General features: G+C 39.6%; 2 protein-coding genes across 2 annotated transcripts in view; one reads left to right on the top strand and one right to left on the bottom strand.

Moving 5' to 3' along the window:
- Nucleotides 1-22,259, top strand: part of SLC22A3 (solute carrier family 22 member 3) — a 662,601-nt gene that overhangs the window by 99,909 nt on the left and 540,433 nt on the right. The window lies entirely within an intron of this gene.
- Nucleotides 1-22,259, bottom strand: part of PLG (plasminogen) — a 55,492-nt gene that overhangs the window by 8,606 nt on the left and 24,627 nt on the right. The window contains exons 10-16 of the mRNA XM_049765335.1: nucleotides 21,052-21,211; nucleotides 12,663-12,844; nucleotides 10,818-10,966; nucleotides 9,960-10,053; nucleotides 3,608-3,731; nucleotides 1,704-1,778; nucleotides 665-805 (exon numbers count right to left, since the gene is read on the bottom strand). Of these exons, the coding sequence (XP_049621292.1) occupies nucleotides 665-805; nucleotides 1,704-1,778; nucleotides 3,608-3,731; nucleotides 9,960-10,053; nucleotides 10,818-10,966; nucleotides 12,663-12,844; nucleotides 21,052-21,211 (925 nt within the window). The remainder of the gene's footprint in view (nucleotides 1-664; nucleotides 806-1,703; nucleotides 1,779-3,607; nucleotides 3,732-9,959; nucleotides 10,054-10,817; nucleotides 10,967-12,662; nucleotides 12,845-21,051; nucleotides 21,212-22,259) is intronic.

Below are 22,259 nucleotides of genomic sequence, written 5' to 3'. Positions count from 1 at the left end.
GGTCACCCTCAGCATTGTGGATATCACATGCTTTCTATAGACATGGCTCTGTCTGCTTGGCTGCTTAACCCCCAAAGCCCCTTTTCTCAAAATAACTCTCAGTTATCACTTGAGGCCTGATGACAAATTTTATTCCTTTAAGTTCCAGTATCAAGTATATAATTTTGTCAGGATTAATAAAGCATTATTTTAAGGAGGAAAATAAAGCCCCCAAAGAGAAGAAGAATGTGCCTTCAGGAAGTGTGTGTGTATTCTTGTGTATGCTGCTTTTTCAAGTGCTTAGAAATATGTGATCTTATTTCTTCTCCTCCAAACTTCGTTGAGATAACAATCAATCTGAACTCACTGGGTAATTATCTGGTTATGTCTGTAGATTAACCAAATAGGGGGAGCATTGAGAGTTTTAGAGGCAACTGTGTACCTTATGTTTGTCCACCCAAGTAAAAACTAGGATGTCTTTTTTGTACAACAATGGCTAATATGTGGCCATATATGGTGGAGTTTAGACTTTCTCACCTGAGTTCAATGTTGGTTCCCAAAGTCTGAGTGACTTTTATATTCAAGATGGCACCCCTTCCACATAAACTACTATTACCACTTGTGAAACCTGACATAAACAAGTATTTTTCTAAACTTAGAGCTAAAGCCAGAGATAGAGTAGTACCTGCTTAGCTTCAGCAAGGCAATATCTGCTCCTGAGGGCTCCGGGAACAACCTAGCCACTTCTATTTGTTGAACATCGTCTTCAAGATTAAGCTCTCGGTGGGCACCCAGGATGACTTTGTATGATGAGGGTCTTGAAGATCTGGAAGAAATGGAGACATTCAAGAGTCAGGTCATCAGGAATCTTTTAGAGCCTTAAATGTTGCATCCCTCCCACCTCTCGAGCTCACTACCGGCCTTCATAGACCTCTGACTAGCAAGATACAGGCTCATGTTTTACCCAATGATCCTAAGGAATGTTCTTGATGGGACCCTAAGGAGCCTATTGGTTCGACTAACACTAAAGCTGACATGAGGATAGACATTCATGTTGGGGGAACCTCAGGGAAATGGTGTCTGCCACAGAGAAAGGCTCATACGACCTAGTGTTACAAACTCACCGACTTGAGTCTTTCATCTTCAGGTCCTTTCTGAAAAGGACCTGAAACATTCCTCTCCTCTCTCATCCAGTGGCACATCTGCCTTGGGCTTCTTCATGTCCATTCCCTGATCTTTAGTCTCACTGACTGTGAGATGATACTAATTAACAAAGGTGTTTCCCCAATTTCCTTTTTCCCTAACCTTTTCTTTTGATATGTAAAAGCCCACCTGGACTACAGTACCTTCCCTTACCCTAGTGGATTTGGTTCTGGAGACTAAAGAGAGAGCAGTTCTTGCTTGGGGGGTACCACAGAGAGCATGTGGGAGAAAGAAATACCATGAGGCAAAAAAAAACAGTCTGATTCTGATAAACCTTATCCTGACTGGCTTGCTATTATTTTTCCATGGCTACCCTGCTTCAACAGACCCATTAGCCTAAAGGGATAGAAACATGACATGTGGGGTAGTCTTTCTAACTCTCAGGTATTTTATAAGAGAAAGGGAGGGAGGACTATGGAGAGAGCCAGGGAAGGAAGGCAAGAAAGGGAATAATGGTGAGAAGGAAGAACAGGAAAAAATCTTGAAGACAAGATTTCGTGACAAGTGTCCCTTAAACATACCTCTCCAAACAGTGAGCAGCTGTCACCACCCACTGGGGGTCTACTAAAGTTCCTCCACAGAAGTGCTTTCCAAATCTAGGAGAAAAACAAATGAAGAATTTAGGTCAATTCAGACTATTCTTTATTTTTTTTTTCTTTTTGGGTCACACCAGGCAGCACTCAGGAGTTACTCCTGGCTTTACACCCTGGCAGGCTCGGGGAACCCTGTGGGATGCTGGGATTCGAACCACCATTCTTCTGCATGCAAGGAAAATGCCCTACCTCCATGCTATCTCTCCGGCCCCAATTCAGACTATTTTACTGAAAGGAGTGTTTACATCATTTTGGAGCACATGCTCCTAAAGGGAAATACAAACAGCCCAGAAACTGTGCTTCACTGGTGGATTTTCAGAAGGCTCTATCCATACCATTTTTACAATGGCTGGAGAAAACTCAAGCATACCCTGTCCATAGAAAATCAAATCCATGTGGCACCAAGATAAAATCTGTGTCTGTATCTTTGACCTGGTGGCCCTGTACACAGAAATGAGCAGCTCTGGCTTTCCCCTCAAGATCCACTACATTTGTTTTTGAGAACTATACCAGACTTAGTGAGCTGTTGCTCAAGAAGTCATCCAGGAACATGTAGGTATATCATGGAAGCTGCTGTTTTTTCCTGAGAAAAATCTCCTTGGGGAAGGGCCTCTCACTGACTCACTCTATTGGACTCTTTAAGCACATGACAGCACATAAGAATGGCATTTGGGCCTGTGTTGGAGTTGATTAGAATGACCTGACACAGTAGATAGTGCCTGATAGTAAGAAAGTAAAAAAAAGGGCCTTCCTCTAAGTCATGAGAATGATCAAGCCTACGGCAGATAAGAAAAGCCATCAACAGAAGGCAGTAGGCTGTTATACAACTTCTCAATGGCTTCACCAAGCTCCTGGGAGAAGAGCAGTGGGCAGAGAGGCTGCCATGTGGCATTAGAAGAGGAAAGCACACACTTGTGTGAGCTCTGAGACACCCTTCCCCACAAGATATGGCCTATGGAAAGCCTGAGGCATTGACACAATCTATGAATCACTCACAAATGGTGGTGATGACCCATCATCCTGCACTGAAGATGAGGTGTGTGGCATGAACCAGCACTGTCATGAACCTCCCTAATGCTCAAGTGTCAAGCAAAGATGAAGGAAGCCATGTTTGTGAAAGACTACATCTGCACATCTCCCTTCTCCAAAATTGACATGTTTTGTTTGTTTGCTTGTTTTTGTATTTGGGTCACACCTGGCAGCGCTCAGGGGTTACTCCTGGCTCTACACTCAGAAATCGCTCCTGGCTGGCTCAGGGGACCATATGGGATGCCGGGATTCGAACCACCGACCTTCTTCATGCAAGGCAAACACCCTACCTCCATGTTATCTCTCTGGCCCAGAATTGACATCTTTCTAAGTGCATCCTTTCCTCATTGGACAAAGCATAACCACATCACTCAGACAACTTCAGTTCTTTTTCAATAATTCTGGAACTTGGTTTAAATTTGATAATAGCAGTCTGCAGCAAGGAAAAATTCCAATTCTAGATATTTTCCAAGGTGTGATCCTATAATGTTTAGTTTTGTTTTGTTTAGGGGCTATGCCTGGTGGTTCTCAGGGCTCACTTCTAGCTCTGTACTCAGGGATCACTCTGAATTTACTCAAGGGACCATAATTGTGTCTTGGATAAAACCAGGGTCAGCTGCATACAAGTGTCTATCTTTCTGTAGTAACTCTCTATCCTCTAGAATGTATTTATTTTCTAGTCTTCTAGTCTTTCAGGAGAATTTAAATGCAATTCCTATATTCTGAACCTTGGGATGTGATCCAGCAGGGCTTATATATAGGTAGAAAATGCCATAAATGCATGCTTCTTCAAATTACAGTACCTGGTTCTGAGGCTGATCTGCCAGGGCCAGGAATGTGGATATGCTACACAGCCACCCACAATCCTCCCTGGACATTTCTTCGGCTCCACCTGGGGTTTTCCACAATCAAATGAAGAGGATGATGCTATGTGCAAAATAAGGGAAAGAAAGTAATTAAGGCAAACAATCCAGAGGGGAGATAAATGGCTTGGAGGAAAAGTACCTGCCTTGCAAGTATGAAACCCCAAATTTCACACACACATACACCATAGACTCCTATGCACTAAGCCCAAGACACCCCAAATTATATTAAAACAAACAGTTATTTAAGAAAAATCATGCTCCAGACCTGTGTACTAAATTTTCAGCATCTTTAAATACAAAGTAAAGATTAAAATCTTCAATGTGGGTTTTGAAATATTTTTTCAAATTTCAAAAGTGATAGCTGACCATAGGAAGCATTCCTATCTTTTAAAAATATAACAGAAGTATCTTGAAATCATTTTGTTGCAGACATGAGTAAATAAATGGACCAAGTTAGACATTGGAATGAAAATTTGAGAGAAATTTGTGACAAAGTGTTATCTCAATCCATTGTCTAGAACACTATGGCATCCTATATATTGCCATAATCATTGTTATATCATTGTTATCATCACAGCAGCAGTATTCTCTGACCCATTTAAAATTATGGAAAATCAAAATTAGTTGTTGACATTGGAAAGAACTAACAGTAGCTTTTCATGTACTTTGGATAATGTATTATTTTTAGCTTTTTCTTATTTAAAGAAAATGCATCAAATAGTTGATACAACTGATCATAACACATTTGTTTCAAGATGACAGAAAACAAAGTTATTTTAAAAAAAATAGAAAAACTAAATAAAATAAAATGTAAGAGAAAAGAGAAAGAAGAAAAAGTTCAGTAGCAAGTATATTTGTGAAAATTATTCTATCTCCAATAAGGTTCAATACAATAGCAGAGATAAAAATTCAATAAAAAGGTGTGTGTGTGTGTGTGTGTTTGTGGCAGTGGTTATTGTTTGCATAAGCATAGCAGAATATGGGGAAATAGAAAGTAAAAACCTTTGGCCTAAAAACAAGGAGACCTTACCCATGAAGTATTCTGGCATAAGACCAACTCCAGGCACCAGGCATACTAGGTTGTCCAACCCCAAAGTTATTCTCTGTGGTTTCAGTAAAAGTTCTTCACAATAACGGTGTTGCTGTTAGGTTTCTGCAGAGATCCTGGTTTCTGTACCGATCCTCTGTCAAAGTCAGGGTGACACGGAACATCTTCTGGTTTTAGTTCACCATTAGGTGGCAATGCAGAGAACCCTTCCCTGAAAGCAGGTTGTTGCTGTTATTGAGTCGTCAGGGTGTCATAAGAACCCTCTTTGGAGTAAGTCGATGACAGGGCAGCAGTAGGCACTTCCTTGGTAGAATCTGGATTCCTGGTGATAGTGTAGAAAACTGTGGATGTTTCCATAGATAGTATCCAATGTTCAGGGGTGAATGGTCAGTGTTCGATCTTCTGAAGCCTAAGCCAAGTCACTATGGCATGTGTTCAGGATGTAAAGTCCCACTGCAGTATATAATTTATGTGTTCCTATCTCTATTAGATAAGAACTTGTTGGTACACAGAAGATTTTCCCATTTTAATGTGCCTATTGCCACAAAGTATTACTGGTGCATATGGGGGTAGAGGTAACAAGACCAACAATCCTCATAACCTGGTTCTAACATGAACTCTAAACAATAGAGAAACTTTTCTACTAGAATTTCCTACTAAACAGATTCCAAAAATTGGGGAAAATTGCCACTCCATAAAAAGATATTCAATAAGGGTTATACCTACTAAGGAAATGCATCTAAAGAAATATTCAAATGAGATATACATGTACCCTTTAAGTCTTTTGAAATAGTCGGGGAGGGGGCATAAAATTTGGAGCACAGCTTCAACCTATGATTTGGTCTTGTGGAGTCTAAAAAATGGCTCCCAGAAGTCACATATCAGGAAATGTTCTTGACCTGGGGGCTTTTCAGAAACCAACTCTGGTAGCAAGCAAAAGTCCACAGTGAAGGGAGGTGGGGGAAAGGGACTGCTGAGAGCAAATCAGTAGCAGTAACATATCAGCTTCTTCTCAGGCTGAGAATCTATCTTTTCACTTTGGGAGCTGGTTGGCTCCAACTGTTGGCTGGTTGGGGTGGGGGAATGTTCTGCTTCATGAGGAATTAAGAACTGAGGGTAAATGGGGAAATGACAGATGGGAAATAGGAGAGTGAATGGCTATAAAAGAATTTGTAAAGTGGCAAGCAAAGGGGGGAAAGAGGGTTATACATGACAGGTGGAAGGACAATATACAATATAGGCATTATATATTACAGACAAACATTAGACAGACATTGAGATGGCCAACACATACACTTATGCATACACATATAGGCTTCATGGGTTAGATGGTGTATAGAGCATTCTTAAAAACAATAATAATTTTCAAGTCTAGACAACTAAGTGATATGGTAATGAGCACTATAAGAGGAGTATATACCTAGAAATATTGTCTAGTAGGTCTTGAGCATCCGGTTTCCTTTCCTAAAAGCAATCTAAAATTATGAGCATTATGATATAATGGTAAACTACCTACAATTGAAAACAGATTACAATAACATAGTCAATGAATGAGCTCTGTAACAGAAGTTCATGATATGCAGCTATACATCTCATTGCTATATGTGGACATAAACATTAGATTATATAATCAAGTAGAAAATAAATAGATTAGAATTTTTATTGTGACATTATCATAATGATCTCTGTCTTCTAGTCTAATATAGTATATATCTCCAACCTATATTTCTAAGTACCACTGTGGACAAAAATACCAAGGAGCTATCCTAAATATAGTTAAATCAAGACACCAAAACTACTTTTAGTGAGCACTGCAGTGGGAGTCCATGGCCTTCAAACATATTCTGTACCCACTTCTCTGGATAAGAGCATTAGAACATTATTATAGATATCTATAAAGATCAGTTGATTGGATACCTGCTCAAACCGAACAGCCATATCCATTCTTTTTGTTGTTGTTGTTGTTTTGTTGTTGTTTTTGTTTTTTTTTTGGGTCACACCCAGCAGTGCTCAGGGGTTCCTCTTGGCTCTACACTCAGAAATAACCCTTGGCAGGCTCGGGATACCATATGGGATGCCAGGACTCGAACCACCATCCTTTTGCATGCAAGGCAAACACCTTACTGCTGTGCTATCTCTCCGGCCCCCCATATCCATTCTTGATGGGAGAGTTTAATCCATCGACAAACAAGGAAACCACTGACAGAAAGGGTTGTTGTGGCAATATACCATGTAGGGTTGTTGTTGTTGGTTTGGGGGTTTGGTTTGTGTAATTGCTCTTTGAGTAGCTCATTCAGGGTCAGTTTGGTTTGTGCAAATATTGTGAGTTCTTTTTCTGTCTGAGAATGTATTTAACCTTCCCTCCCATGTAAATGAGTTTTGCAGGTTAGTGGACTCTGGGTTGAAAGTTTCTTTCATCCAGTAGTTTGAATATTTTATTCCACTTTTTTCTTGTCTGGATTATTTCAAATGGAAAATCTGGTTTGATTCTTATGTTGTTTTCTTTTTACTCGAGTTGTTTTTTCTCCTTTACTTCTTTAAAGAGTTGATCTCTCTCTTTGATTTTTGCCATTTGAATTACCAAATGTCTAGATGTTGTTCTTTTATGGTCTATTTTGTTTGGCACTCTTTTTGCCTCATGGATTTGTAGAGAAACCTCTTTTGCAACAGTGGGAAAGTTCTTTACTATTATCTCTCTCACTACTTGTTCTTACCCTTTCTGGAATTTTCTTTCCCTTCCAGAATCCTTGTAATTCAGAGATTTATTCATTAAGTACCTCAAATTTTCTTCCAGAGTTTTGTCTCTCCTTTCTTTTTTGACTTTTTTTTTATCTATGCTGGCTTGTAATTTGTCTTCAAGTTCATCAACACGATGCTCCACCTTTGTAATTATACTTATGACTTACTAACATGCTTTTGCATTCCTCCAGTTCCATTTGTATAGAATCTCTCATCTTCTGAAAGATTTCTTCTTTGAGTTGGTTGAATTGTTCATCTAAAGATTTCTTAATTTTGCAAACTAGTGACTCCTTGATTTCCATTGCCAAACCATTAAGTGTTGATTTTAGCTCCTCATCTATAAGGTTCAGGCATTTGCGTTGACTTGCAGAATTGCCAGGATTTCTCTCCATATCCCCCCACAGTAGATGTCTTCTTTTCTTTTTCTTTTTTGTTTTGTTTTATTTTATTTATTTATTTATCAGGTGGCACTCAGGGGTTACTCCTGGCTATGCACTCAGAGATCGCTTCTGGCAGGCTCAGGGGACCATTTGGGATGTGGAAATTGAGCTCAGGTCCGTTTGGGTCAGCCACTTGCAAAACAAGTGCCCTACCGCTGTGCTATCTCTATGGTCCCAAGATGTCTTCTTTAGCTTCCCCATTGAACGTTGCAGTTAGTGACTTGGAGTGCTGGATATTTTAGGCTGGCTGGCCCCAAAGGGCATATAAACAAATATGGCACTGGAACCCAAAAGGAGACTGAGGGAAGGCTGGAGAGAAGAGGAGGCCCCGTTCGCTTATGCTTGGTATAAGGGATTAGGACTAGAACCTTCCTGTTCCCCTCCCAGACACAGGCCTCACTCTGGATGAATGTGTTAATGTGTGTGATCGTATATGCAAAGATATGCTAAACTAAAATAATGTCTTTATCCAGCTTTTTGAGCTCTGAGAGTCTCTGAGACTAATCCAATGCCCTGGGGGCAGTGTTTGACTTCATACATCATTACTATCCACCTTCTACCTTCTCTCCTCCAACTAGGCAGCAGTGCCCCTGGAGAGAAGGGCCCAGTGATCCACCCATGGCTCATCCACCAATGCCCAGAACAGCTCAGGGATTATGAAGGTTACAGAAAATTCTTCTTGTCTCTGAAACTGTTCACATCTTCATAAATGTAGGAGCAAGTCAATATTATAAGAGGAAATTCTTCTAGTCTTATCCTCTAGGCAGGGGTCCTCAAACTTTTTAAACAGGGGGCCAGTTCACTGTCCCTCAGACCATTGGAGGGTCTGACTATAGTAAAAAACAAAACTTATGAATGAATTCTTATGCACACTACATGTATCTTATTTTGCAATGAAGAAACAAAACAGATACAAATACAATATGTGGCCCGCGGGCCATAGTTTGAGGACCACTGCTAGAGACTATCCTCTCTTAACAGTCTGGAGTGTCTATTTTTTCTCATAAGTTTTCATTTTGTCATGGCCACTATTCCAAGAATCAACATGTAGATGTCTCCCCCACCCACCCAAGGAAACAAGTCATGTCATAAAATTACATTCTTGATCAACAAGTTGAACTTGTACTGCTGGGTGATTCTCAATGAAGGTGCTTCTCAATTTCTCAACATTGTATGAATATTCTAAGAAAAGACAACATAGCCTTTTCTTACATAGTACTTTGGTATTATCATTCAGATCAAAATTTAAAGTTTCTATCTAATTTTTCTTATACATGATTTGTACTGAATATATTGGTGGAATGGAAATTAGGTATCAAATAATAAATATGTAATCTAATATAAATTAATATAGGAGAACAGTGTTTCAAATAAGCAGGATTCCTTCCATCTGTGAAGGTAATATTGAAGTAATGCTGACAGGTTTTGTTTGCAAAGTCAGATCACCAGAAAACCAAATGTATGCAAGTCACAGTGACTAACATTATGTCCCAGATTGTCCATGAATTTTTATCCTAAACATCTCAGAGATATGGGGAGCACTGAGACAAGCAGTTTTTCCCTAGACATATCTCAGAGAAATGAGGAAGGCAGCCTACTGTGCTTAAGATAAAGGCAATCTGGAAGGTAAAGCTGTGTGGGGCATCTCCTGAAGTTCTTAGGGGACCACTGGTTAGTTCACAGTGGAGATATTATGAATATGTTTTTTTTTTTTTTGCTATTCATGTTTCTTTTCTTGCTTCTCAGCATTGAAAGGAAAGTCTCCTATCTGGGCAACTCAGTTTCTCATGCCAACTGGCAAGATCAGTGTCCTTCTGAAAGAGCTTAGTTTATCTAACCTTCCACCTTTGGGAGTTTGAGGAGATTTTGTGTTTTCTTTCTTTAAAGAAGAGGGGGACTGGGAGAGGACCATCTCCAAAAGGGGCCACCAGCAGGATAGGTTCAGAGACCCATGAGAAAGCAGAACTCAGAGCACATTTTCCAAGATAGCATCCATTCTACACCATCCTAGGATTTCTCTAAAGAGGGGCCATGGGCATAGAAGCCCCTTCCTAGTACTCACCACACTGGGGGATGTCACAGTAGTCAAAAAGTTTCCGTGGATTCATCGTATAGCACCAAGGTCCATTGACATCCCCATCAGGATTCCGGCAGTACTGAAAAAAGGGTAGACATGTGAGGGAAGAGGAAAGGGGGTCTATCTCCATACTTGGAGCAATGTGGAGGAGATTCTCCAATTCATCACAGCCCCCTTTTCAGGTCTCCTTAGTTCTAACTAGGAAGCCACTTCCTGGCAGGAGGTGAAAATCAAGGAATGTTTGATAGATGTTATATTTATTGGTGCATACCAGGAAAGTTCTTAGAGACCCTTAAATGGAGGAATCGGTAGATAAACTCCTCTTCTGCTTGGCTAACCTCTGTCAATGTGGAGGCCCTGAGGCCAGTTACCAGGCTATTGGTTAGGAGTGTTTCTACCTCTGGACCATGGGCACCACAGGAGTGCAGCCACAAAGGACAGGTAATATACTTTTCAACATGTCCTCACAAAGAAAGCCACTCCAGGCAGTGTGTGAGGGCCTTGAACCCCACTATGGAGAATCCTGATGGAGCAGGGACTTTTTGTTCTAGAAAAAGCCAACTAAGTCATGAAGGTTTATTTCTGATCATCCAAACCTAGAAGGACATGCACAAGAAACTAGAAAAACCCTCTAAAAAATTAAGGCAGAAAAGGTTACCAGAGGGAAAAACAGAGGGGTGAGAATGATTTCAGCATTGATGCCAACTGTGGATAGTCTTAGTCCTGAAATAGCTTAGTCTTTTCCCCACTTCACACCCAACACAATCCAGGCTTAATTTCTGTAAAGTAATGTCAAAATAGGGGAGAAAAGGGCAGGATAGTATCCAAAAGAAAGTGGCTTACATTTTCTTCCAAACCAGCCCGTGGGTTTGTTTCTGGTTTGAAAATGTTGTGTTTATGAGGCTCCTGGGAAGCCCATGGCTGACATGCGGTACCTGTTCCAGTGGTGGCTTTCTTTCCCCGGTAGTTTTTCCCATTTCCAATGATGCAGTCTGCCAGGAACAACACAGGTAGTTAGAATACATGACCCAGAGTAGGATAATAGGAATAAATGCTGTAGTGTTGGTGGGGTCCTCACCTATCCTTGTACTGACCACTGTGACTAAAAACACATCCTTATTTAACAAGCCCCTGGGAAGACCAATGCACTTGGAAATAACCACACATATAGCAAGATGGTGAAGTGAGAATGGTGGCTGAGATATGAAGAATGTCAGAGTATGACAAGCTGAGTATTAATAGACCACCTATTCAGGAAGATACTACAATGAAATGCTTGATCCTTCCTGAGCCCCACACTGTCACTGAGGGCATGTGAAAGGTGGGTGAATGAAAACAGACATACAAAAAACTCTTTTGGCAAAGGCTATGCTGTGAGTTCTGCCTCCATGGGGAGGCATAAAGAGATGACTTAGGAACTATCATATCAAACTTTGGGAAAAAGGAGTTTGCCTGGGACCTTTCCAGAGCATCTAATATTTGTCAGATATGGACACCCAATGCTCTGGGTCCACTTGGAAAATCCTAATGGTAAGAGCTGGGCTTTCTGACTTCTCAGCCAAGAAAGCCACTGTTTTGAGCATTCATGCTCCCAAATCTGGACCACAGACTGCCTTTGGTGAGGTCATCCCCCAGAGATGGGTGTGCTCCTGGAAGCCCATAGATGAGTATCTCAAGTCTTATAATACTAGTGATACCAAATGTAGCACACATCCCAATGTCTGGCCAAAATATATGGTAGAGATGAGCTTTCCCTTGTTGAAAGGGTACATGAGTGGTGCCTCTCCCACAATGAGGTGACTAAGCCCATCTCCTGTGAGAGGAATCATGACATCAACCTAGGTTTGCCTTTTCCTACTTGTGACAGGAAAGCTCTGAGTGATCAGACTGAAAACCAGACTATGCTTTGGAGGTCAATGAGAATCTTCCCTGAATTCCTCACCTGGCCGAGGCACATGACCTGTTGCCTGTCCAGCCCAGCAGCAGATGCTAAGCACATAGAGATTCATATCAAGGTGCCAAAAGAGTGGGAGGAGTGGAGATGTGGAGCCCTCACTCTTTGAATCACAATATCCTTCTACCCAGGTCTCCTAACTTTCCTAAAACTTTCCCAGCACTGCATTGCCAATTTTCCGTGCTCTATAACTTTTTCTCCACCTGATTCTTCAACCAGCACTACTAATCCAGTAGATTTCAGCCCAAATAATTGTTTTCTATTCTCCATGGAGTAGATACAAATTTGTTTTTCTAGAAAGATCCAGATAAGTCATTGCCACCTTGTCATGCTACTCATGCTCCAATTTATTTTGGTGGGGGCAACATAGGAATAATGCTCAGAGGCAACTCCTATCTCTGCACTCAGGAATCACTTCTGGTGGTGCTCTGAAGATATGGACTACTGGGGTTCAAACCTGGGTTGGCTATGTGCAAGTGCCCTACTCACTGTACTACTTATCTGGCTCCTTGTGCTCTGATTCTATCTATCACACATAACTATGGGCTTTCAGATTATAAAGAAAAACACCACTCATGTTATTCCATTAGTAGCTCTGGATTCTTAAATTAGTCACTGAGGCTTCATCCAACACATACTCCTATTCCTTCTAGCAAGCAATCTTAGTCTTCCTACACTCTTCATCCCTTGTAATTCTGAAACCCAAGGAGAGATGTCATCCATGGACTCCTTACCGTCTTCAGAAGTATCTTGAGTGCTTGGAACTTGGGCAACATTTGGGGGTTTTGCAGAACTTGCTGGTGCTTCTGGGCATTTTTTCAGGTTGCAGTACTCCCATCTAACTCGTGGGTGAGTGGTATAACACCACGGACGGGTTTCACCATCTGGATTTCTGCAGTAGTTCATGATCAAGTCCCTACAATCAAGTCCACCATGACAGACAGAGGTCACAAGAGGAGAAAGTGTTTTTTAGTGGCATCCAAGATCCTCTGCCTTTGGTTGTAACAAATTGTTTGCAAGTGACTTTGAAATATTACCACTGAAGTTAACCAAAGTGGTCAATTCTTGGGGTTAGAGTGATAGGACAGCAGGTAGGGGGTAGGGTGTTTGCCTTGAACAAAGCTAACCCATATTTGATTCCAGTATCCCATATGGTCCTCTGAGCCTTCTAGGAGTAATTTCTGAGTGAAAATCCAGGAGTAACCCCTGAGCACATCTGGGTGTGGCCAAGAAACAACAACACGAAGTGGCTAATTCTTATTACTATTATTATGCCATGAATAATAATAGTTCTCAACTTCAAAACCATGGGGTAAATGTTAAATATAGATTATAAATATCATTTAGAGGCAATGGATCATGAAGATGTGGCACATATACACAATGAACTGGCTACAAAGAATGGTGAAATCATGAAATTTGCTGCAACCTGCTTGGAACGAGAAGATAACCATGCTGATTAACCAGAAGAAAGACATATACAGGATGACTTTATTTATCTGTGGTACATAAAATAACTGGATTAAGAAGGGATACCTATGTCACCCTTGACCACAGAATTTAGGGAGTAGAAGGATATAGAATAAAATAAATCAAGGCAGCAAAAAAGGTGCAAAAGGTTAAGTAATATGAAATCAGAGGTCAGACTTTGATTATACTGGTAATGTGGAAGTGTGGCATATAACTACATCCAAAGCACAGACTCAAAAACACTGAAAGCAGGAGATCTAAACTGTAGCCATCTTTGTAATGTGCCTGTCAAGGAGATGGAAGAGGTGGTGAGGAGTGACATATGGGGGTACTGGTAATGGGAGTTGCCACTGATAGTGGGATTGGTGTTGAAATATCAACTATCAATAACTTTGCAAACCACAGATTTTTCATAATATTTTTAAATTTTCAAAAAAGTTCAAGAGTCAGTATCTTCTTGTTAAATACTGAGACAATTTAGGTAATATAATAGACTATATTGTTATCCCTGTTACATATTCTTCCTTTTCTCCTCTGCCCTGCTTACAACTTTACAAATCTTCTGTTATCTTACCCTCTCACCTCGGTTTATTATATCTCCATATTTTACCTTTACTCCTCAGAAACTGGAACCTTCCAATCCCACTCAGCTGCTAGATGGCTCCCAAAGTGAAAGAACAGCCTCCCAACCTGCCTTGTCTTGGCCCAGGAAGAAGCTGCCACCACTGCTCCTGCTGATTCATTCTATGTAGCTTCTTTTCTCTCACCACCCTTTACTGTGGACTATTGTTCTTTACTGGAATCATTTCTTGAAAGACCTTCAGCTTGAGGACACTACCTGATCCCTGACTTCTGCAAACCATTTTTCTTTTTTTTTTTTGGTTTTTGGGCCACACCCTGTGACGCTCAGGGGTTACTCCTGGCTATGCGCTCAGAAGTTGCTCCTGGCTTCTTGGGGGACCATATGGGACGCCGGGGGATCGAACCGCGGTCCATCCTAGGCTAGCGCAGGCAAGGCAGGCACCTCACCTCCAGCGCCACCGCCCGGCCCCTGCAAACCATTTTTCAAACTCCACAAGACCACATTGTAGGTTGAAACTGTGCTCTGGATTTTATCCCCCACAAGATTATTTCAAAAGACTTAAATGGAATATATATATATTTTCTTTATATATTTCTTTAGATGTATTTCCTTAGTAGTTATATTTTTTCATGTATTTTCTTGTGTAGAGACAGCTCTCCCCATCCCTTTCTTGGATCTGCTTAGTAGGAAATTCTAGTAGATAAATTTCTCTTGGGATCTGAGTTGAGATTAAAATTAGGTTATAGGGATTGCCTACCTAGTTATTTTTACCCCTATATGTGCTAGTAGTATTATGTGTCATTGTTTCTTTTTGCATAGGCACATTAAAATTGGGAAATCTTATGTATAGAAAGAACTTCTTATATAATATGGATAAGAACTCATAAATGTTATGGTGCAGGGGCACCTTTCACTCTGAACATTTGTTATATTGACTTGAGTTAGGCCTCAGTTGTTTGTACAACAACTGTCCAATCTTGGATTTCATCCTTGGGACCAGCACCATTTTCTGCACCAGCACCAGGAATCAAACTTCCACATGGAAAGGCCCTAATGTCACCCTGGAATTTACTTGCTCCAGGGTGGGCTCATATGACACTCTGATAACTAGAAAACAACAACAACTCAGGGCAAGTTTCCCGGCCTTGGCATCTAACAGTGAGATGAAATTAGAAGATATGCCATGACACTCAGGCTTTGAAATGGGATCTGTGCAAAAACCAAGATGTATAATTACAGAAGACTGACTGCAACAACTGTGATCAAGGAAAACTTTTCCTGGGACTGTGAGGAGAGATATAGGGTTGAACAATTAGTATGTCCGAAGTTGGTCTTATGACATGATACTTCATGGGTAGAGATACCCTGCTTTTTAGGACAAGGGTATTTACTTTCTAATTTCCCCAACATTTGCTGCACCTATGCAAAACAAAACAAACAATAAAAACCTTGCCACTCCTCACTTCTTAAAATTTAGTTTTTATTTTCTAGATAAGGGCTCCCACCTTTTTCATAAAACCTTGGGACATGAATTACTTTGTTTTACCTCATACTTTTGCATTTTCTATAAAATTAAGAAGTAAATAAAAGAGATTGAGGGCTAGGGGACAAGTGGTCTCAGGTACATTGGTAGAGGGAAAAAAAGCTCAGAACTAAATATCCAAGCCAAAGTCAACAACAATAGAATCAAAAGTCCCAAACTATAACAATCGAAACTTAAAATAGGCCTGTTACACTGATGGTCTAGGGGCTAAGGGTGGTAGTACAAGATGCATGCTGGAAACTTTGGTGGAGGGAAGTCAACACTGGTGGTGGGCATGGCCCTAATTCAGTGTCATTGTATGCCTGAAAACCAACTCTGAAGGACTTTGTAATTCATAATGGTTTCAATAAAAATTAAAAAACAAAATGTATATAATAGCTTATATTGTGATGTTTTCTTCCATAATCTGTTAAATAGATTGCCTCGACATAACTAAGAATAATTTTGAAGCATGTATTTGAGAAGTTTTTCTTTGCATCTACAAATAACTCTAGAGTTCAGTCTATAAACCTGAAGGCTCTGGAAATTGTAATACATTGACATGAGGTGTATCCAACACTGGACTGGCAGGGGCTAGAAATCAGTATTAGTCAATTTTTTTAATGGCTGTGGGCAGGCACCCATCTACAGGCCAGAGCTTAAATAAAGCTGCTAGAAATAACACGCTTGGGCTCAGACTTGGCCACATACTAAGGAAACCTCTCAGTTCACCTCCAAACATTCGCATGTGTTAAAAAGGGCTCCTCATTGGAGGGATCAAGATTATATCTTCATAATACAGAGCATTTGGCATGTGTGTGGCCCAGACATACCTGGTTGGGACCCCCCTCCCCTTTTATTAACCAAAGTAGTCAATAGAAGTGTTTGTACCTTGATTGAATCAGGACTGTGACCACTATGAAAGTTTTTTTTTTTTTTTATCAGTCTGTGATTTGTCTTGTTTCCTTAACCATGCATTTTGGTGAGCAATTTTCATTTATTCAGTTCCACATTATGCTTTTATTGGGAGGTCCTTTCTAAAAAGGACCTCAACCTTGTGAAAATATTATTGTCTGTTTTTTACTTTGCATCTTCGCTTTTATTGTTAATTTTTCTCTTTGTTTAGGGGCTAGCCCCAGTTTACTCCTTGCTCTGAACTGAGGGACCAGTCCTAGTGGGCTCAAAGAAACATTTGTGGATCAAACCTAGGTCAGTTGCATGCAAGGCAAGCACCCTATCCACTGTACTCTCTCCAATTCCTACGTCTTAGCTTTTACACTGATCTAAGAGCTTTCTAAAAATAAGAATGAAGCTAAAGTCAAGTGGTTGAGGGTTTTTTGGGGGGTGGGATGCATTTTTTTTATATGGTATTCAGATATTCCAAAACCATTTTGGAAAAGATCTGTGGATCTGTTTCTATAGAGTAGTTCTTTATTTAGATAATTTGTTTTACTTCTCAATAAAATTTTGTAGTGTTCAGCATTCAGGGTTTTGCACAACTTTGTTACACTTATCACCAAATATTTTGGGTTTATAATAAACTATTATAAGTATTATTGAAGTTGTTATTGTTTTTTTTGAGGGGGCACACCCAGCAGCTGTCAGGGTTACTCCTGGCTCTATGCTCAGAAATTGTTCCTGGTAGGCTCGGGGGACCATATGGGATGCCTGGATTCGAACCATCGACCTTCTGCATGCAAGGTAAATGCCCTATCTCCAGGCTATCTCTCCAGCCTCCAGTATTATTGTTAAATGTTTATTTTCCTGCTTGTGATTTCTGCTGTATAGTAAAGCAACTGATTTTTAAAATATTGGCCTGGTATCTATTTTGTATCTTTTGACCTTGCAATTTTTACTTACTAGTCCTTAGGATTTGTTGCATTCATTTATCTAGTTTTCTGAGACTACAAATGATTGGCTTCTTCTTTGGCTTCTTCTTTTCTAAACTCGAGTTTGTTTTGTTTTGTTTTGTTTTTTTTGTTTGTTGGACCACAGCTAGTGGCATGCAAGGGTTATTTCTGGCTTTATGCTCAGAAACTACTCCTGGCAGGCTTGGGGAATCATATGAGATTCCAGGGGTTGACTCCAGGTCAGCCACATGCAAGGCAAACACCCTTCTCATTGTGCTATTGATCCGGCCATAAACCTGAGTTTATTTATTTATTTTCTTTGCTTTATGACAATGTCTTGTATGCTAAAGTAGTCCTGACCAAACATACTGAGACCAAATATATTTTTCTTGTTCCAAATCTTACAAAGAAAACATTCATCCCTCACTATTAATGTGATGATACAGGCTAGATGCTTTTAAGAAGTTTTTATTAAGGCACTATGATTTACAGTGGCTAAAAGGTTTTTGTCAGGAATTTTCTATTCCAACTTTTCTGAACGAATGTAAGATTGTATTTATTTTCTACTTATCTGTTTATATATATTCATATGATTACCTATTTATATTATTATAAAATGTATAACTTTCATACCTATACTTATTGTAGACTCATATGTTTTATCTACTTTATTTGATCAGTGTATCAGATTGCATTGTTTGTTTTTCCCAGCTTTGCATAAAAGGTAGGAACCTCATTTGTTCACGATGTTCCATTCTGTTTATATATTGTAGGACTCAGTAGACTATAATCTTTGTGTATGCAAGCAACTGGTTGAGGCTCAGTTTGGGAAACTTGCAGATTTAGAAGTTCCTTTCCTATTTCCTGTAAGAGACTGTTAAGAATTGGTTAATGTTCTTCTGAAATGTGATAAAATGTGCAAGTGAAGCAACCTTGACTGGAAATTTTCTCTGTGGGAAATTATATCTATTTTTTATGTTTTGTTTTTGTTTTGTTTGGGGTCACACATGGCAGCCCTTGGGAGTTATTCCTGGCTCTGTGCTCAGAAATTACTCCTGGTAGGCTCGGGGGACCATATGGGATGCAGAGATTCAAACCACCATCCATCTTAAATTGGTTGCATGCAAGGCAAATGCCCTACTGCTGTGCTATCTCTTCAATCCCTATATTAATTTTTAAAATATATTTGTCCTTAATGAAAGATAGCAGGTAATTTAGAAAATCTATGTGCCTATTTAGCTGCTTATTTTCTAAGGATACTTTTAAGAATTATTTTGTTTTATCTAATTTACTGAAAGACTTTAAAAATTATTCTAATAAAATTATTGTTGCCTTCTTTGATATGTTTAATGCTATAAGATGCTCTCATAGTGCTTCTGCTTTTATTCCTGATATTAATCATTGTGTTCTCTCTGATTCATGAGCAATTTAGTCTGTTTTATCAATACCATTGATCTTTCAAAGGACTCTCATTGAGTTACTCAATTGTTTATTTTGTTCACTAGAATCTTTATTGTTTTTAACATTTCCTTCCTTCAGCTTTGAGTTTTATTGGGTTTAAAATTTCTGGACACTTTTTATTATCTAGCTTAATAATTCTCCAAACTCTGGTCTCAGACCTTTTTATGCTCTTAAAAATAGGAGGAAGGTCCAGAGAGAGTACAGTTGCCTTGCTTATTTCCAATACAGATTTGGTCACCACTAGGAGTCATCTCTGAGCCAAAGCCAGGGATAAGACCTAAGCAGCACCAGGTGAGGCCTAATTCTCCCCACCCACCCTACCACCCCACCAAAACCAAAAATAATAGGATAAAGTCAGAATGACAGTACAGCATGTAGGATGCTTGCCTTGCATATGGACATCCCAGGTTCAGTTCCTGAACACCACCAGGAGTGGTCCTGAGTATTAAGCCCTGTAAGCCCTGAGCACTTTTGGGTGTGATCCCCTTCCCAAAAAACTAACAATAACAAGAATACTGGTGACCTTAAGTATTCATACTGCTACAAATATAAATGTAATACATTTATTATAATAATATACAAACAAGTAATAAATATATTAATAAAATAATAATATATTATATAAACATATACTATACATATAATACTAAATATTAAATATATGTATAAATATATAACTATAAATAAATGCATATTATTCATCACGAGAAACTCATTATACATAATATTATGTCTTGAAAAACAGTACTATAAATTTGGGAGAAAATTAAAGTAAAACGGGCCGATAAAATATTCAGAATAAAAAGATTTTTTGTTTGTTGGGGGGCACACCTGGGAGCACTCAGAAGCTATTCCTGGTTCTGTGCTCAGAAATTACTCCTGGCAGTCTTGACAAATGCCAGGAATCAAACCTGGGTTGGCTGCATGTAAGGCAAACACCCTCCCGCTGTATTATCACTCCAGGCCCAGAATTGAAAGATTTTTTTAACCTCACCATCCCTATGGAGTTAGAATCTCTGGTTTCCATACATAGAATTTCTCAAGCTGTGTGAGTTTGGGATTCCCATTGATTTCACCCATCCTGGAAGTTATTCTTTATTTGTATTTTTTATTTTTTTGGTTTTGGGGTAATACCCAGCAGCACTCAGGGGTTACTCCTGGCTCTATGCTCAGAAATCGCACCTGGCAGGCTCGGGGGACCATATGGGATGCCGGGATTCAAACCACCGACCTTCTGCGTCAAGACAAATGCCTTACCTCCTGCTATCTCTCCAGCCCCAAGGAAGTTATTCTTTTCCCTGCTCATTTCTTTGTCCAGTTATCTTTGTGAATGAACTCTCTCCCTTTGCATGCCTTTCTCTATGTTAACACCAAGACTGTGGAAACCCTCTAGCCTCATTCAAACATTCTGCACACACAGTTTCATACTGTTTTTCTGTCTACCTGGCCAAGCTCAGTAATCCCTAACTCCAGACTTTCTCCGAGGAATGGACAATCTTCTTGGGCTCAGCTCCTTGCATTGTAGTACAAGAAAAGCCCAGGATGATTGTTTCACTGGCTCAATTAATTTCCCTTTATATGTTTATTCCTCTGCCAATTGTGGTCCATCATGTGAAAAAAGGTTTTTCCTTGGCTGATCTGGGTAGACCTGGTTTACTGCCCTTTTTGATCAGTTCCCTTTGCCTATGTATATTGACATACTTCCATATTATCAGCTGTTTCCTGCTGGCAACTCATATTCCTGCAGTGTATGTGTGTGCAGTTCAATCTCTACACTGGCATGTAGCACAATGCCATGTTCATGCAAATATAGTTGCCCATGGCAAACACAAACCTGACCTGCAAGTTGGAGGTTGAATAATCAGTTTTATAGTTAAAAGACTTCCTTCATCTTTACTGAGCAGGTGCCTTGGAATGATCCTGTTGATAAGCTTTGGGTCGGTTTTTTCATTTGGACTCTCCACTGGCATGACCTCAGTGTCTTCATATATATTATATATATTTACTTTAATATATATACATATCCTCACTATCTCTAGTTTCACAAAACAACCCTCCCAAATGCAGACAATCTCTGTCATTGCTTCAGACCTTCAGTTCAAAATCAAGAGCCTGGGATGTTTTTTCCTCAAATTCTGGAGCCAAGATAAATCTGACTCTAACAAGTTGACTTTAATGCATAGTCCTGCCACACAGAATTAAACTAAAAGAACTTGTAGCAAACATCAAAGACATACGCATTTGGGTAGTTCTCTGGGGTCCTAGCATGGAAGTGTGGTTTCATGGAGGACCAGGCCTGGCATTTTTTCCCGGTGATGGTGGTGGAAGACGTGCCTCGGTAATTCTCTCCATTGCCCTGGTAGCACTCCTGAACCACAGGTGTTTGCTCAGGTGGTTCTGAAATTCACAAGAAAGAAATAAACAGAACTAGATAACTTCAAGGCATAGAAGAAAAGAATGAACAGTGGTAGATATGTTAGATATGGTAGATAATCTAAAGGCTAAAAGCCTAAAGAGAAGAGAAAATCTGAAAGACAGCCAGGGTAAAAAGCATTAGTCAATGTAACAGAAAAAAGATAACATTTCCAGACAGGAACTATTCAAAAGTGAAGCTATAACTTCATTGTTTAAACGTGGAACCTTCCTTCTAGGGAAAACCAAATTGCATCCTATGCCTCTTCAATCACATCTGTGAATTTTTAAATAAAATTCCTTGGATCCAGGATCTTCAGCATATGCTTCTATCACTGCTTTCATAAAGCTAGTACTATTTGGAATTATTGTCATTTTCAAAATATTGAAATTGATACAACAACCAACTGGATTGTTTTAAAACACACTATTTATTGGCTCAGGAAGACAGCCTAATGGGCTGAGTTTCTGTTTTGTATGTTTGTGGATAGCCCAGTTCAATCCCCTGTACCACATGGTCTCCACCACCTGGAGGTATCCCAAACACTGATTCAGGTTTAGCCCTTAAGCACTGCTAGATTTTGCCCTAAAAGAAACAAAAATTCAATGTTTATTATAAATTAAATATAAAAATGGATCATATTTGGGGGAAAATAGAATATTATGTAGTAATTCCAAAGTGAAGAAATAAAATGAAAATGTCCACTTAGAAGTCCATATTCAATAAAGTAATATTTCTTGGGGGTTGTTTTTTTATTTGTTTGGTTGTTTTATTTTAGAGCCATACCTAAAGTGCTCTGAGGCTAACCCTGTAGCTTCAAGGGGGATCATGTAGTACAGGAAAAAAACTCAGTCCTCCTGTATTAAAATATGTACTCCCCCACTGAGTTATCTCTTCAGGTTAGAATTATTAGAATTAATTTTTACTTAGAAACCAAATAAAGAATTTTTAGATTATAAATCTGAAGGACTTCACCATCAATAGACCTACACTATAGAAAAAAGTCAATGATTACATTCTTAATAGGAAGAC

The sequence above is a fragment of the Suncus etruscus genome, chromosome 18, assembly GCF_024139225.1.
Source record: "Suncus etruscus isolate mSunEtr1 chromosome 18, mSunEtr1.pri.cur, whole genome shotgun sequence".
Lineage (NCBI taxonomy): Eukaryota > Metazoa > Chordata > Mammalia > Eulipotyphla > Soricidae > Suncus > Suncus etruscus.
Note: the sequence above shows the minus strand (reverse complement) of the source record. Positions and strands in the feature narration are given on the sequence as shown.